General features: G+C 46.5%; 2 protein-coding genes and 1 pseudogene across 3 annotated transcripts; all 3 read right to left on the reverse strand.

The window, feature by feature from the left end:
- Positions 1 to 351: 351 nt before the first annotated feature.
- LOC308307631 (m7GpppX diphosphatase-like) lies at positions 352 to 1,245 on the reverse strand (the record flags this gene model as incomplete). The annotated part of the gene is made up of 1 exon (XM_080752897.1): positions 352 to 1,245. One exon carries the CDS (start codon positions 1,243 to 1,245, stop codon positions 352 to 354), a length of 894 nt encoding a protein of 297 aa, XP_080609023.1.
- A 306-nt stretch (positions 1,246 to 1,551) lies between these two features.
- LOC308307632 (oxysterol-binding protein-related protein 9-like) lies at positions 1,552 to 5,371 on the reverse strand (annotated as a pseudogene). Its single transcript has 3 exons — positions 4,382 to 5,371; positions 2,980 to 4,191; positions 1,552 to 1,583 (listed from the first exon to the last, which is right to left on the reverse strand). The product of its transcript is annotated as an oxysterol-binding protein-related protein 9-like (transcript).
- Positions 5,372 to 10,657: 5,286 nt separating this feature from the next.
- LOC308307633 (inactive rhomboid protein 2-like) lies at positions 10,658 to 12,769 on the reverse strand (the record flags this gene model as incomplete). The annotated part of the gene is made up of 1 exon (XM_080752898.1): positions 10,658 to 12,769. One exon carries the CDS (start codon positions 12,767 to 12,769, stop codon positions 10,658 to 10,660), a length of 2,112 nt encoding a protein of 703 aa, XP_080609024.1.
- Positions 12,770 to 14,382: the final 1,613 nt, after the last annotated feature.

Below are 14,382 nucleotides of genomic sequence, written 5' to 3' on the forward strand. Positions count from 1 at the left end.
ACGGGACAACTTGGAGACAATAGATCTTTATGTAGACAAAAGAGGGAATGTCACACCTGGCTATGAGGTGCAGTAGTGCACTGTAAATGGAACAGGCTTACTGTCATTGAATAGTTCGAAATAGGTTTTTCATCTATTTTTTCCACAATTTACATATTATTAAACTGTATTTCCAAAGCTAAACGATCTAATTTTGTAATAATTATCTTCTTTCAAATGAAATGAAAAAACGAAAATCCCCAAAAATGTGAATAGTAACCCCTTGGTCCTGCTTTGAGGTATTTGTCACTTGCATGTGGGCCGGAATTGCTGACTACTAGTGAGGTCTGCAGGCCACAGGTCTGCTGTACCCTACAACCTTCCTGCCTCCTTGAACTTGTTGAGCAGTCCGTCGCCTTCTTTCAAGGTGAATAACAGGGTGTGTTTTCTGTAATACTGCGGGTACAACTGGAGGTTCTGGATGACATTCTGGATTAGATGGGCCCGTGTCATCTCGCAGCCGGGTGCATCATATTCCAGCGCAGTAAAATGGACGTGGAGGTGGTAGTATGAAGGCTGGTAGTGGAGGTATACCCTCAGCTTCCGGGCTGCCAGCCCGTAGCGCTGGAATATGGCCTCCTCGCCCTTCTTAAGGATGTTCTGGAGAAGGGGAACGTGCTCTGGGGTTAGGTCGCGGAGACACCTGATGCCTCTCTGATGGGCTATTGCGACCAGGTACAGGTTGTCATTCTGCTTTTGGTCCCATTTGACGTCGGGAAGGAGCACAAAGCCGAGCTGCGGGTCTGGATCTTCACAAACGATCCGATCGGCCTCTGCCTTCTTCTCTAGGACATTGTACATCCACTGAATGCTGAAGCTCTGCTGTTCAATGTATGCCCGAGTGATGGAGTTGTAGTCTTCTTCTGTCTCCTCCAGCAGAAATATCTCCCCACGCTGGTACTTCTTCATATGTTCCTCCGTGGCGGGACACACCACCGTGGTCATGATCCGGTTGAGGTGGGCGGGGGGCTGCAGCTGGTACGTGCTGCAGGTGTCATTTCTCATGTCCAGTTTCATCCTGGAGCCGCTGAACAGCTCCTCCAAGCTGTCCTCTGTGATGGGAGTCTTCTCCAGCAGGACCACGGCCGCCTGGTCCGCCAGTGTTCCGTGGACAAATATGGCCTTCTCCCGTGCACAGTCTCTGAGAACGCGGGTTGTTTTGAAACCAGACAGGATATCTCCATCTTCTCCAGCAGGTAGTTCCATGAAATTGTTTCACACATTCACAGTTCAACCTATGAAACATCAGTATAAGCAAGAGCGAATATTAAACAGATGAAGACTCCAGGGACACGGTTTTATAGCGTTGATGATGACGCGGCAGGAATGTGACAACATGATGCGACAATAACATAGTAGAAGTTCATTTTCAATGAGGCAGAGCAGTCACAGAGTCTAGGGCAATCTGACAGGCATAGCAACAAGCGGGCGAAACATTCTTGTCTCACGCACACACTGCCAGGGTTGAAATGTGTTTGAACTTATTTCTATGCGACGTGTAGAAAAGCATGTTCACACGAGGAGCGTTGTGTAATCACACAGACCTGAGAAAGAACGCAGGCGTAAGTGTCGCTCCCAGTGTGAAAATACCTGTGATATAGAGCTGGGTGATCAGGTCAAACGACACTTTTTTACTAAATACCTCTATTGATATTGTGTCATTATCAACATTGGAAAATACGGTATGTGCTTGTATTTTTCTCTTTCTGTAAATCTGTTATACGTTATAGTTGAAGGCCTATTGTATGTAGGCCACATTAACCAACAACATGGACTTGGCACCCTTATTCTGGGGAGAACATTCAGCAAATTATGGGATTGGAGATGGGCTATTTTTCGTCAAATATATTTAGTGTTGATGGATAAAAAGGCATAGTAGAGAGAGCCTGAATCCATCCAAGTATATAGTAAGGTTAATTTATGAGAAGTGGGGTCAGAATGACAAAAGAGAAAGAGACATTCTCAAATATGTTAAACTATTGAAAGAATTTAAAAAATCAAACCTCAGTTCGAATTGAAGCGGTGGACAGATAAAACTTCTATTCTGAATGTATTTGGAGAGCTGGTATGACAGTTGGTATAATAGGTTTAAAAAATAAAATAGATTAAAACACATACATTAAAATAAGAATTTGTAATTAAATAAATACATAAATAAATATAAAGTGTTTAAATAAGACAGATAAACCCTGAAGGCCAAATTATCATGTGAAGCTTGACCAATCCTCAAAGTATCCATTCATCTGACCGGGAGGGACACCGCACACATATTCTAGATGTACAGGACATATAAAGCCTATTCATTCTGAACTGAAATGACCATATATGGACATGGGACACACATTTTGCTTTTTGAAAAAGCCTATTCATTCTGGACTGATATTTTACACGTACGGGACAGGAAAAACCTGTTCATTTTGGCCTGGAGTGACCATATATGGACATAAGGTAACGGACATTCTGTTTTTGAAAAACCCTGTTCATTCTGGACTGAGATCACCATATATGGTAATTAAACGGACATTCTGTTTTTGAAAAAGCCTGTTCATTCTGGACTGAAATGACCATATATGGGCGTGATACACACAAAGCCATGCCATCGCTCAAAAAGAGCGGGGAAAATAAGAGTCGGACAGAGCAGGCTTCGCACCGCTCAACACAGGCACTCACTTGGCATGGGAACTCCCGTCTTGTCTGAGGGCGACTCACAGGACTGCCTTTTTGTCAATGGTTTTTAAAGTGTTTTCAATGTTTTTATGAGAATTCCCTTAGGCAACAATAAGCATGGTAGCATGGTGGTGGTGAGCTTTACTCAATTTCATTATACATCTTTGTTTTTTGATTCTGGACTTGCAAAGCTGTGTAAATATTCAATCATCAGTCACTCCAAGGTTAAGTGGTTTACAGAAGAGATTTTTGTGTGTGTGTCTTCCCTAATGCCTCCAAAAGCTAATCTTTTCAGTAGAGGCTTACAATAGACCCATCGCTCTCCATCCTTGTGGAACAGCCTTGTCTCCCACTGCTGTTCGTTCTGCTTCCTCTCCAGGGCATCAAATCTCTGTTTATCCTCCAGCCTGCATTTGGCTTCTGTCGCTGCGTTGATGTTCTTTAGTTTCAGGTTCTTTGTCACATCTTTCCACAGGCAGCGAGACTCATATTCCAGCTGGTCTTCCAGCTTCCGGACCTTCTTCTTAACGATTCCCATTTTGCTGGTGTCTATGAACAAGGATTTCTTCCCAGATGCCCACTTGGCATGCATCACTCCATTCCACTCCCCCTCAATGGAGCAGAAAGACCTCTTATCCTCCGGCGCAAAGATTTCTGCAGTTACCCGATGTTTCTTGCCACCGTAGAAAGGCTTGGTGTGGAACATAATGTTAGCACTGTAGCCTGTCGCGGCGCAGGAGATGGTACACTGCCCACCCAGCTCAAACCATGGGACTGTCAGGATTGACCTGCCATAACCATTAGGGAAATTGAGAATGTAGTGTTCGTCATGTTCGAAACATGAAACACAGCCCTGGCCGATATTGTGGACAACTACAGATAGCCCCAGGAACTTTGACTTAGTCCAGATTTGAGCATTGAACTGGATCTTCTTACTGTAAGACTCTGCGTAGAATGCAGAAACGGGTGGGTGGTGCGAGACCTGCTCTGCTACAAAGCACAAACTGTCGGGTGAAGACCACGGGATGGGACCATCTGACACTGTCTCCTTGGGCCGTGCAGGTTCCTCCGTCTCATTGGGTAGATCCCAGTGGCAGTAGAAGACCTCCCCCAGGATGGGGTTGTAGGGCTTCTTGGCCAAAGAACCCTGTCTTCCTGCATGGAACGATGACAGATACCACTTCACCACCTGTACCATGCGCTCCCGTGGATCCGGCTGCTTGGCGATACTTACAAATAGCTCTGGATGGGCAAAGAAGTCTGCGTACATTTCTAATAATGATCTCCTCTCCAAGATGAAGGTGGGTAAGGCCACCGCTGTGAGGTCCATGCCGAGTCGGACCTGAGACAACAGGTGCATGACAACGCTCTTTTGCTCCTCTGCCGGCTCAAGCTCCTCGGTGTCATCATGGTCATCGAGGCTGTCAAATGGATCTGCATCTGTCGTGCTGTTGCATGTGGACGGGTTGAGTGATGGGTCTGCATCTGTGGTGCCGTTGGATATGAATTTGCTGAGTGATAGAGCTGTATCTGTGGTTTCTTTGGATATGGGAGAGTTCAGTGATCCACTGGTTTTGGGTTGTTTCAGCACTGTTTTCTCATCGCCAAGGGGCAAGGTGGCTGGAGGCCCCGGAGCAGATGTTTTTAGGCTTTCATCCGCCTTGCCTCTTGGCACCGCTGTGTGAGGTGTTGGAGTAACGTCTCTGCTGCCCAGAAGATATCCTTTGGGGCCTTCTGCTGCAGTTGCCTTTCCCCTTTCAAAACACTGTTTGGGGAAATTATTTATTTGGGAGAACTCGCGAGCATCGTAGAACTCGTCCTCACTAGAGGAGTAGGAGACGTCTGGCACTGAGGGAGAGGGGAGGGTGACGTGGGTGGGGAAGGCGGCGCTACTATAGCCGTTATGGCAGCTTAGTGTTGGGGTCCGTAGGCTACCCATCCCCGTGACTACAGGATCCATGGACAGTGTGTAGGGCCAGTGGTCTGATTTACACACCTGAGAACGGTCTGTGGGTAGAGTGATCTGTGTTGGCATGCTGGTGTTGACTACAGTCGTGTCCAGAGGAGGCTGGTAGATCCCATTCGCTGGGTTGATGGTGTGTATACGTCCGTTTGCGAGTCGCTGTTCATTATTTGGATCCTTGGCCATTTGCAGCAGCGCAATACATTGCTTGAGTGACTCTACCATGCTGCAAGTTGTCTCCATCAAATTGTCAATATTGCCGCGCGACGCATCCATACAGTCCTTGATCTTTAAGAGCTTCAACTTGTCGACCAGCATCTGCAAGTAGGCATCTGCTTCGGCGAGCTTCTTGTCAAGGTCTTGAATGCTGGGGACCAACGCAGTCTCTGCCTTCCTCAGCTGGAGGGTGTGACGGATGATGGTTCCCTCTAAGGGGTTGATCCACCTCTCTCGCTCGTCTGCATCTGGGGCCTGAAAATGGAACGTCTTTTGGTCCACGGTGATGGTGAAGGTGCTGTCGTCCTCGTCGTCGATGCCGATCACGGCTCCCCTGAGGCGTACACAGCCTCTTCTGGAGCCTCGTGTCATCTTATCCTTTGACGTGTAGTATGACAGCAAGCCAGCGTTGTAGTCCAGTACAAACCAGCGGTATTGCCAGCGCTTGACAATGTTAGTCCACTTGCTTAGCGGGCCCTCCATCATGATGGAAGTGCACACTCACCCTTCAACAGCCTGAGCAGAGTGGGAGAATTTGGAGGAGATTGACTGAGTCTGGGTTTAAGAACTCTTTTAACCCTATAATGGCCCTCGCTATGATATAGATGTTGATCATGTTACCATAAATAGAGTTCACCATGACTCAGAGATAACCATAGTTCCAAATGTTGGATGTGTCAAACTGACTGTGACAGCGTGACATCAGACCCAAACAAACATTTTCAACCATGACCATATATGAAGTTCCAGGTTGATCATTATGTCCGAATATGGCGTGCATGATAAGGTAGGTTGATATGTGACCGACGTTAAAGAGTACACAGTAAACACTTTCTTTTGTAATAGACTTTTTTTTACACTGTAAAAACTTTTTATTTTGTAATACACTATTTTAGTGAAAAATAAAAACTACAAAAAGGAGACTCCTCGGTGTCACCATGGTCATCATGGCTGTCAAATGGATCTGCATCTGTCGTGCTGTTGCATGTGGATGGGTTGAGTGATGGGTCTGCATCCGTGGTGCCGTTGGATATGAATTTGCTGAGTGATAGAGCTGTATCTGTGGTTTCTTTGGATATGGGAGAGTTCAGTGATCCACTGGTTTTGGGTTGTTTCAGCACTGTTTTCTCATCGCCAAGGGGCAAGGTGGCTGGAGGCCCCGGAGCAGATGTTTTTAGGCTTTCATCCGCCTTGCCTCTTGGCACCGCTGTGTGAGGTGTTGGAGTAACGTCTCTGCTGCCCAAAAGAGATCCTTTGGGGCCTTCTGCTGCAGTTGCCTTTCCCCTTTCAAAACACTGTTTGGGGAAATTATTTATTTGGGAGAACTCGCGAGCATCGTAGAACTCGTCCTCACAAGAGGAGTAGGAGACGTCTGGCACTGAGGGAGTGCCAGACGTCTCTTATGGCAGCTTAGTGTTGGGGTCCGTAGGCTACCCATCCCCGTGACTACAGGATCCATGGACAGTGTGTAGGGCCAGTGGTCTGATTTACACACCTGAGAACGGTCTGTGGGTAGAGTGATCTGTGTTGGCATGCTGGTGTTGACTACAGTCGTGTCCAGAGGAGGCTGGTAGATCCCAGTCGCTGGGTTGATGGTGCGTATACGTCCGTTTGCGAGTGGCTGTTCATTATTTGGATCCTTGGCCATTTGCAGCAGCGCAATACATTGCTTGAGTGACTCTACCATGCTGCAAGTTGTCTCCATCAAATTGTCAATATTGCCGCGCGACGCATCCATACAGTCCTTGATCTTCAAGAGCTTCAACTTGTCGACCAGCATCTGCAAGTAGGCATCTGCTTCGGCGAGCTTCTTGTCAAGGTCTTGAATGCTGGGGACCAACGCAGTCTCTGCCTTCCTCAGCTGGAGGGTGTGACGGAGGATGGTTCCCTCTAAGGGGTTGATCCACCTCTCTCGCTCGTCTGCATCTGGGGCCTGAAAATGGAACGTCTTTTGGTCCACGGTGATGGTGAAGGTGCTGTCGTCCTCGTCGTCGATGCCGATCACGGCTCCCCTGAGGCGTACACAGCCTCTTCTGGAGCCTCGTGTCATCTTATCCTTTGACGTGTAGTATGACAGCAAGCCAGCGTTGTAGTCCAGTACAAACCAGCGGTATTGCCAGCGCTTGACAATGTTAGTCCACTTGCTTAGCGGGCCCTCCATCATGATGGAAGTGCACACTCACCCTTCAACAGCCTGAGCAGAGTGGGAGAATTTGGAGGAGATTGACTGAGTCTGGGTTTAAGAACTCTTTTAACCCTATAATGGCCCTCGCTATGATATAGATGTTACCATATATAGAGTTCACCATGACTCAGAGATAACCATAGTTCCAAATGTTGCATGTGTCAAACTGACTGTGACAGCGTGACATCAGACCCAAACAAACATTTTCAACCATGACCATATATGAAGTTCCAGGTTGACCATTATGTCCGAATATGGCGTGCATGATAAGGTAGGTCGATATGTGACTGAGGCTGGAGGAAACGTCCAAATGTCGGCAATTTTAAAACAGTAGAAAAGTGAGAAAATGAAGTCAATGTCGTTTTTTTGTATTTTTCGTTTTTTTCCCTATCACACAAGTTCGAATTTAGAACAAGGGTTTTTCATGGCAAAAGATAGTTGTTTTAAGGTACTACAATGGCTACTTTTATTTGTTAAACGAGGCTGCTTTTGGAAGGAATTGTACGTGGTTTTTGGGGGAGGAGAGATTGCGCTCTGAGTACTCTTTGTCTCGAATTTCACGCTTTGAGCACCGCCCCATGCGTGGTGCATCTGGTTGTAGAGCGTAAACACTCTCAGTGACTAACTTCATCTCGCTAATGTTATTGGTTTGCAGAAGACAGTATTCTGGAAGGATTTATTTTTTGATTTATACGTCGTGATCTGACTCTCTGAGTCGCTCTCGGGCACACAAAGGAAGACGCGGCGATGATGGCTTCTCGTAATGGAACAGCCGGCGCTAGTGGGAAGCTAACGCTATACAGTGTATCTCACATCTCAGCCTCTCGTCTGTGGTAAAAAATAAAGCCCCGCCGCTCACGAACGCTTCTTACCTTTTGTGAACATTCTGTCCAAAAAGTAAAGGTCCTATACACTTATCGCTCATTTTGTCAGCCGGTGCATTATTTTCCCCTCTATTATTCGTTGTGTCTATACCACGTGACCAGGGGAGGTAGCGTGTCTAAAAACAAAGGACCGGCTGACAAAATGAGCGATATAAACTTTATTTCAACAAGCTGCTTCGATTTTCTTCCACGCTTATGAAGTAAACAGATGAGAGACCTTTAATTTTGGATATAATGAAGCGTTCGAGAACGGCGGGGCTTTATGTTTCACTACAGACGAGTGGCCGTGCTGCGAGATACGCTATAGCGTTAGCTTCGCGCTAGCGCTGGCTGTTTATTATAAGAAGCTGCAGCCCATGAACGGACACGTTTCTCCGTTCTGTGTCCGAGCTAGAGTGCCCTAAAAAGTGTGTTTTGCAAGCCCGCCCGCCGCTTCCCACGTTCTTACTACAAAACGGGCTGCAAAAGTGCTCTGTGTTGCTAATGCTCCCAAGAAAGAAAACGTGTAAATCCATTGATCCAAACTGTAGAAGACCGTGCTTCTGCTTTAGCTGTCTGCTTTATAGTCCAGTAATTTTAGGCCAAAATTAGGCTAAACCTAAAACAAATTGCAATACTAGCAAACTCAACTGATTTTGTATCCTCAATATGTCCTTAGTGAGAGAAAAAAAGTCCCAAGGAATCCCATCAGGAGAAAGTTTTGAAAACGACCTACCTACCTTCACTTACTATACTATTGCAATTTGTTTTAGGTTTTTTCATATAATGACTGGACTATTAGCTGTGTACAGCAGATGCTCCGCAAGCTTCGTAGCCGACGTTAAAGAGTACACTGTAAACACTTTCTTTTGTAATAGACTTTTTTTTACACTGTAAAAACTTTTTATTTTGTAATACACTATTTTAGTGAAAAATAAAAACTACAAAAAGGAGAAAATGACAGGATGAGCATATAAGGAGGGGAGGAGGTAGAAAAGACCACTGGCCACTATTTCTGACATGGCTGCAAGCACTATAGCACAATATATTACCACAGGTCTACTACTAAATAGTAGTTTTAAATAATTGTAGTGGAATACAAGTACATTTGAAGTTGACAGCTATACCACTGTGGGTGTGGTTTGACTTGGGGGGAGTGATTTAGGGGTGTAGGTAAGTACCTAGTGTCCCTCCCATTGTCACACCCACTTCTGGCTACCTAGAGGTGTCAAAATGTTCCTTGCATTCAAATGGCTTTTTAAGCACTTTGGGTTTTATGGTGCAACAAGTTTAAAATGTCCATAACTTCTTCAAATATGCTCAAATTTCAACAAATGATACATCATATGAAAGCTTAGATTCTGTACTTGGAAAAAAGAAAAATGACCAATGCAGACATAAGGAACAAAGTACCAGACCTAGTCACATATGCCAAAACACCATCCAAGTTAACTTCTTTATAGAATTTTTGAGCTGTGCCAACCGCTCTATACATCTGGCTTTGTGTGTCCATCTGTCTGTAGTACGAGACTAACGTCACAAGACTAATGTCATAGAAAGTACGGAGAGACTGACATCACCACAGCTGATGTCACGGACAGAACGGCCCATACAAGGAGATATGCACGTGTGTTGCATGGTATGAAATATATTCTAACAAGTAATACATTGTTTCGCTGCGGGATAAATAACCCGCCCGGTCCGGCCCTCCCAACACACGTTGGTTAGCGAGTAAACTCACATTTCAAATCACATTGATTGACTGGTGATAAACATAAGCTGGCACAAGTTTTAGAACAGACTTGACAGCAACAGTTAAGAATCAAGTGAGACCAGGGGACATGCGTTTATGCTTCATCAAGCTTGCAAATGCATAGCGCTGCAATTTTCGGTTTTATGTAACCTTTGTAAAAGCCTCGTCATAATTAAATCACAATACTTTACCTACAACTGCTGGCCCAAATTGATTCACATTTTGCGCACACTTTGCACTGTAGATACAGGTTAATTGGGTTACGTTTGATGGGTTATATTTTCTATAAGGCTGAGTATCAAATTTGAAAATATTAAATCGCTGGGAAAATCGGCTAATAAAATCATTCAACGGTTGGCAGACTGCCGATATATTGGTCCAATCGCGCAACCTTAGTGCATGAATTCGCTCACTCTAACTTCTAAGTGTCAATCTAACGTGGTCAACCCTAGATGATGTGTGAGGGCTGCATAGATTAAATAAGGGTAAAAAAGAAAAGAAAAAATAGACAAGAGCTACTGAGATTTAGCAGATCATTACTGCATTATTAGGTTTAGGTAAGGTTCATTGCTAGCCACTAATTAGCCAATTCCAAATTCAGAGTCCTAGACCACAGAGTGCCTTGACCACTTTATACAAAAGTGAAAAATCTTCAAATCAATTCGAAAAACTTAGATCTTACTTAATTTATAAGCTAACAAATACAAATAAACACAAATAATCTGTTGATTGATAAAAAATAAAAAATAAATAACATTTTACCTTTATATTGACCTGGCTCTGTTTAACATTGTTCAACACAGGTTTATTTGTGGTACAAGCTCCCATCATTTGTGGTTTCAGAAAAGGGAAATATACAGGATACATGGTTCATGGCTTAAAAAACAATGGCAATACAATGAGGCAGTTAAATTAGTAACATATATATAAACAGTTCCCTTGTTAGCAGCCTTTATCAGTGTCATGTTGAGTTATAAGGCATATTTTTCACAGAACTTGTCGGTGAATGGCATACAGGTGAGGTACTCCAGCCATGGCCAGTCGATGGGGTGGACGTAAAACCATATCACGAGTGAGACGAACAGGACAACGTAGACCACCAGGGACACAATGATGAGGAGGCGTTTCCGGTACCTGTCGAACGTCCCAAAGGTGATGTAGGGCAGGAAGGAAAAGGAGAGCAGAAGGCCACCGAGGAAGCCAAAGATGTGGGCGATGTTGTCCATCCAAGGCAGCAGGCCGCACAGGAACAGGAAGATGACGACGGACAGCAGCTGCAGGAAAGCCCGCCATGGCTTCTCCAGCATCTGCCAGCTCTGGAAGAGCTCCACGAACAGGCACGCGAGGAGGCCAAACTGCGACCCGGCGGGTCCCACCTCAGCTCTGGAGGGCATGAACAAGGCCGAGGCCAGGTTACCGGTTATGCCGCTAAGGATGTATATGATGGAGATGCGGAGCCACCCCGCCAGCTTCTCGAGGTCTCTCAGTATTGTCATCTGGAACGCCACCGACACCAGACAGTGAAAGAGCCCCGCGTGGAGGAAGAGCGAGAGTATGAGGCGATAGAACTGGTCAGGGACGTCGGGGTCGAGAAACGGTAACATGCCACACACCTCGTCTAGACAGTGGACTTGTGAGCAGAGTGTGGCCTCCTCGTGGAAGTAACCGTGCATAAAGGTGCAGTACTCTCTGGTTGAGATCTCACACCTGCCCCTGGCTCCTATGCAGCATGGTCTGCCTATAAGGTTACAGTCCATGTGGCTGTAGCCTGTGCGTTTTGCCTTTTTGCCTTCCCAGTAGGGGAATGTACACACTGGCCACTGTGTGATGTCGTCGGGCCAAATGTGTGGCTTTGTCGAGGCGGGCTCCTCGCACACTCTGGGGTCCTGGTGACAGACGGCGCCGGAGGACCTTACGACATCCACCGTCTCGTTGTTCCATTTCACAAAGGTAGCCAATGTCCTCGAGCAGTCAGACCTGAGGGTCTGCACACAGCCGGACTTGTCATTCTGAACACAGCAGCCCGACTCTCTCTCCAGATCCTTGGCCGTTTGAATCAGACTGGCAGTCTGGCGGTCTTGGCGGATGCATGGAGAGAACTTGGCTCCCAGGTGGATCAAGTCTTCAGAATGAGGTCCGATCCAAAAGTTTTCCTGCTGGGTATATCTTACAGTAACATAGTAGACTTTGTTCTTCCGTACTAGTTCTGTAGTATTAAGCTGGGCAAAGCCAATGGGGGCAAAGCCATATGTACAACAAATCAGCAGGGTGATTAGTATGTGGACAAAGGTGATCCAGTATGTAAAGTAGGGCCTGTAACTCTGGTAGTCATCTAGCTGCTTTTGGACATTGCTGCTGACACTGTGTTGATAGCGGCGGTTCATCCACTTGCCCACTACACCCATCCCATACTGACGCTTGTGCTCGGAGTCCGGTGGGCCATAACACCTTTTTAGCTGGTTGAAGGTGGCTTGGATGCTCATGCGGGCGACAGACTCCCGTCTGCGGTTGGGGCGACGGTTACAGTCCTGGCTGGTGACAGAGGACAGCAAACCGTCCCCCAGGGTGACTGAAGCCACCTGGGTGGCATGTGGGGTCTGCAGGGGCTGACCCTCCCTTTCATCTGGCCCCTGCCTGGCCAGATGGTTCACAATCTTGGGCTGTTGATCTTGGGCTGATGGTGCGTCCAGGCCCTGGTTGATGCTTGTGAACATCTCAGGCCCCCTGTATTGAGCCTTGAGCCCACCAAAGCGTTTGCTACAGTGATGCCGGCTTTTCCTCTGCCACAACTCAAAGTCGTCTCCAATGCCAAACCACTGGACTGAACTCCTGAGAGCACTCTTATAGAATGTCCTCAGGCGTACAGCCCAGTAGTTAGGTGTTGGAGAGGACTCTGCTGGCAGGAGGCCAGGCCTGTGGCTGGCCTCGCTCATCTTCAGAGATGGACTCAATGGCTGTTCAGCAGGGTTTTGGCCAGCTGTGTCCTGCTGCTCCATTTGAGCTATGACCAAGCTGGGTGGCTTCTTGATTTTCAGTCGTCTGTCTCCCTGGCTGTCCTCCTCCTCTGCTCGTTGTGATAACATCTTGTCAGAGATTGTGTGTATCCACAGCAGAAACAGCTGCCGTTTTGCCTGATTCCGTTACCGGCTATGTGTTGTTGTTCTGAAACTATGTAAGAAACGGCTAAGTGGTTAGTTCGCCTGCTGCAGGGTTGAACCTAACCGGTGATGGCCTACCTCATGCTACAGGAATCTCTGTCATGTGACTAACCGGTGGAATATGTCCTACAGTGATACCAGAGCTGACACAATATGAAGAGGTGACTACCAGAACTCTGAGTCGGCAAGTTTTTGTCTGGTCTATATATGGACATCAGTCAACTATGACGTCAGTACTACCACAGAAAAATGTAAGACGCAAAAAGTAAAATATTTACAAACATTTTGAATAGTTGGGTATCTGAAAATGTCCAGGCAAATAGAAAGACACAGCTTCAACTTCGTTATATAGAAGATAATATAAACATGAAAGAAATACCCACGCAAATATTACAATATTCTTAACATCCAGCAAGACAAACAGTTCAAATATGAATAAAGTTGATTGCACTCAAAAGGTCTATCATAGGAGACTGTTCTTCCGCACTAATTCCGTACTGGAATGCTACAGAACTAGTATGAGGGTCAGTGAATGGGGCAAAACTATATATAAAACAAATCAGCAGTGTAATTAGTATGTGGGCAAAGGTGATCACACATGTATAGGGTAGGCAGTTATCTAGCTGCTTTTTGACATTGCTGCTGACATTGCGTTGATAGTGGCGGTTAATCCCCTTGCCCATCACACCCAACCCATCCGGAGGCTTGTGTTTTGAGTCCAGTGGGACACTATACCCCATCAGCAGGTTTCAGGTGGCTTGGATGCTCATGTGGGCGGCAGACTCCCTGAGTGTCATGTGGGGTCCGCGGGGGAAATGACTCTCATCTGGCCCGTGCCTGGCCAGAAGGGTCCAAGACCTTGGGCAACTTGTGCGCTACTGGTGAGTCCTGGCCCTGATCGATGCTGACGAACATCTCAGGCCCCCTGTATTGAGACTTGAGCCCACCAAAGCGCTTGCTACTGTGATGCCGGCTTTTCCTCTGCCACTGCTCAGCGTCGTTTCCAACGCCAAACCACTGGGCTGTACTCCTGAGAGCACTCTTACAGAATGTCCTCAGGCGTCCAGTCCAGCGGATTGGTGTTGGATAGGACTGTGCCGGCAGGAGGCCAGGCCTGTGGCTGGCCTCGTTTGTCTTCAGAAGAGATGGACTCACTGACTGTTCGGAAGGACTGTGGCCAGCTGTGTCCTCCTGCTCCAGTTGAGGAGGAATAGCTAAGACCAAGCTGGGTGACTTCTTGATTTTCAGTCGGATGTCCCCCTGGCTGTTCTCCTCCTCTGCTCGTTGTGATAACATCTTGCCAGAGACTGTGTGTAGTTTCTACAATAGAAACGGCTGTTGTTTTTCCGAAACTGTATGTATAAAAACTTGCTGGCTTGCTTCAAGGTTGTCTGGTAAGCACTTAACCAGTGATGGTCGACCTCATGCTCTAGGAATCTCTGTCATGTGACTACCCATTGGAATATATCTTACAGTGCTACCGGGCCTGACAAAAAACTAACATGTGACTACCAGCAGAATTCTTGGTCAGCGAGTTT

The sequence above is a fragment of the Nannobrachium achirus genome (assembly GCF_963921795.1).
Source record: "Nannobrachium achirus genome assembly, chromosome: 22".
NCBI lineage: Eukaryota > Metazoa > Chordata > Actinopteri > Myctophiformes > Myctophidae > Nannobrachium > Nannobrachium achirus.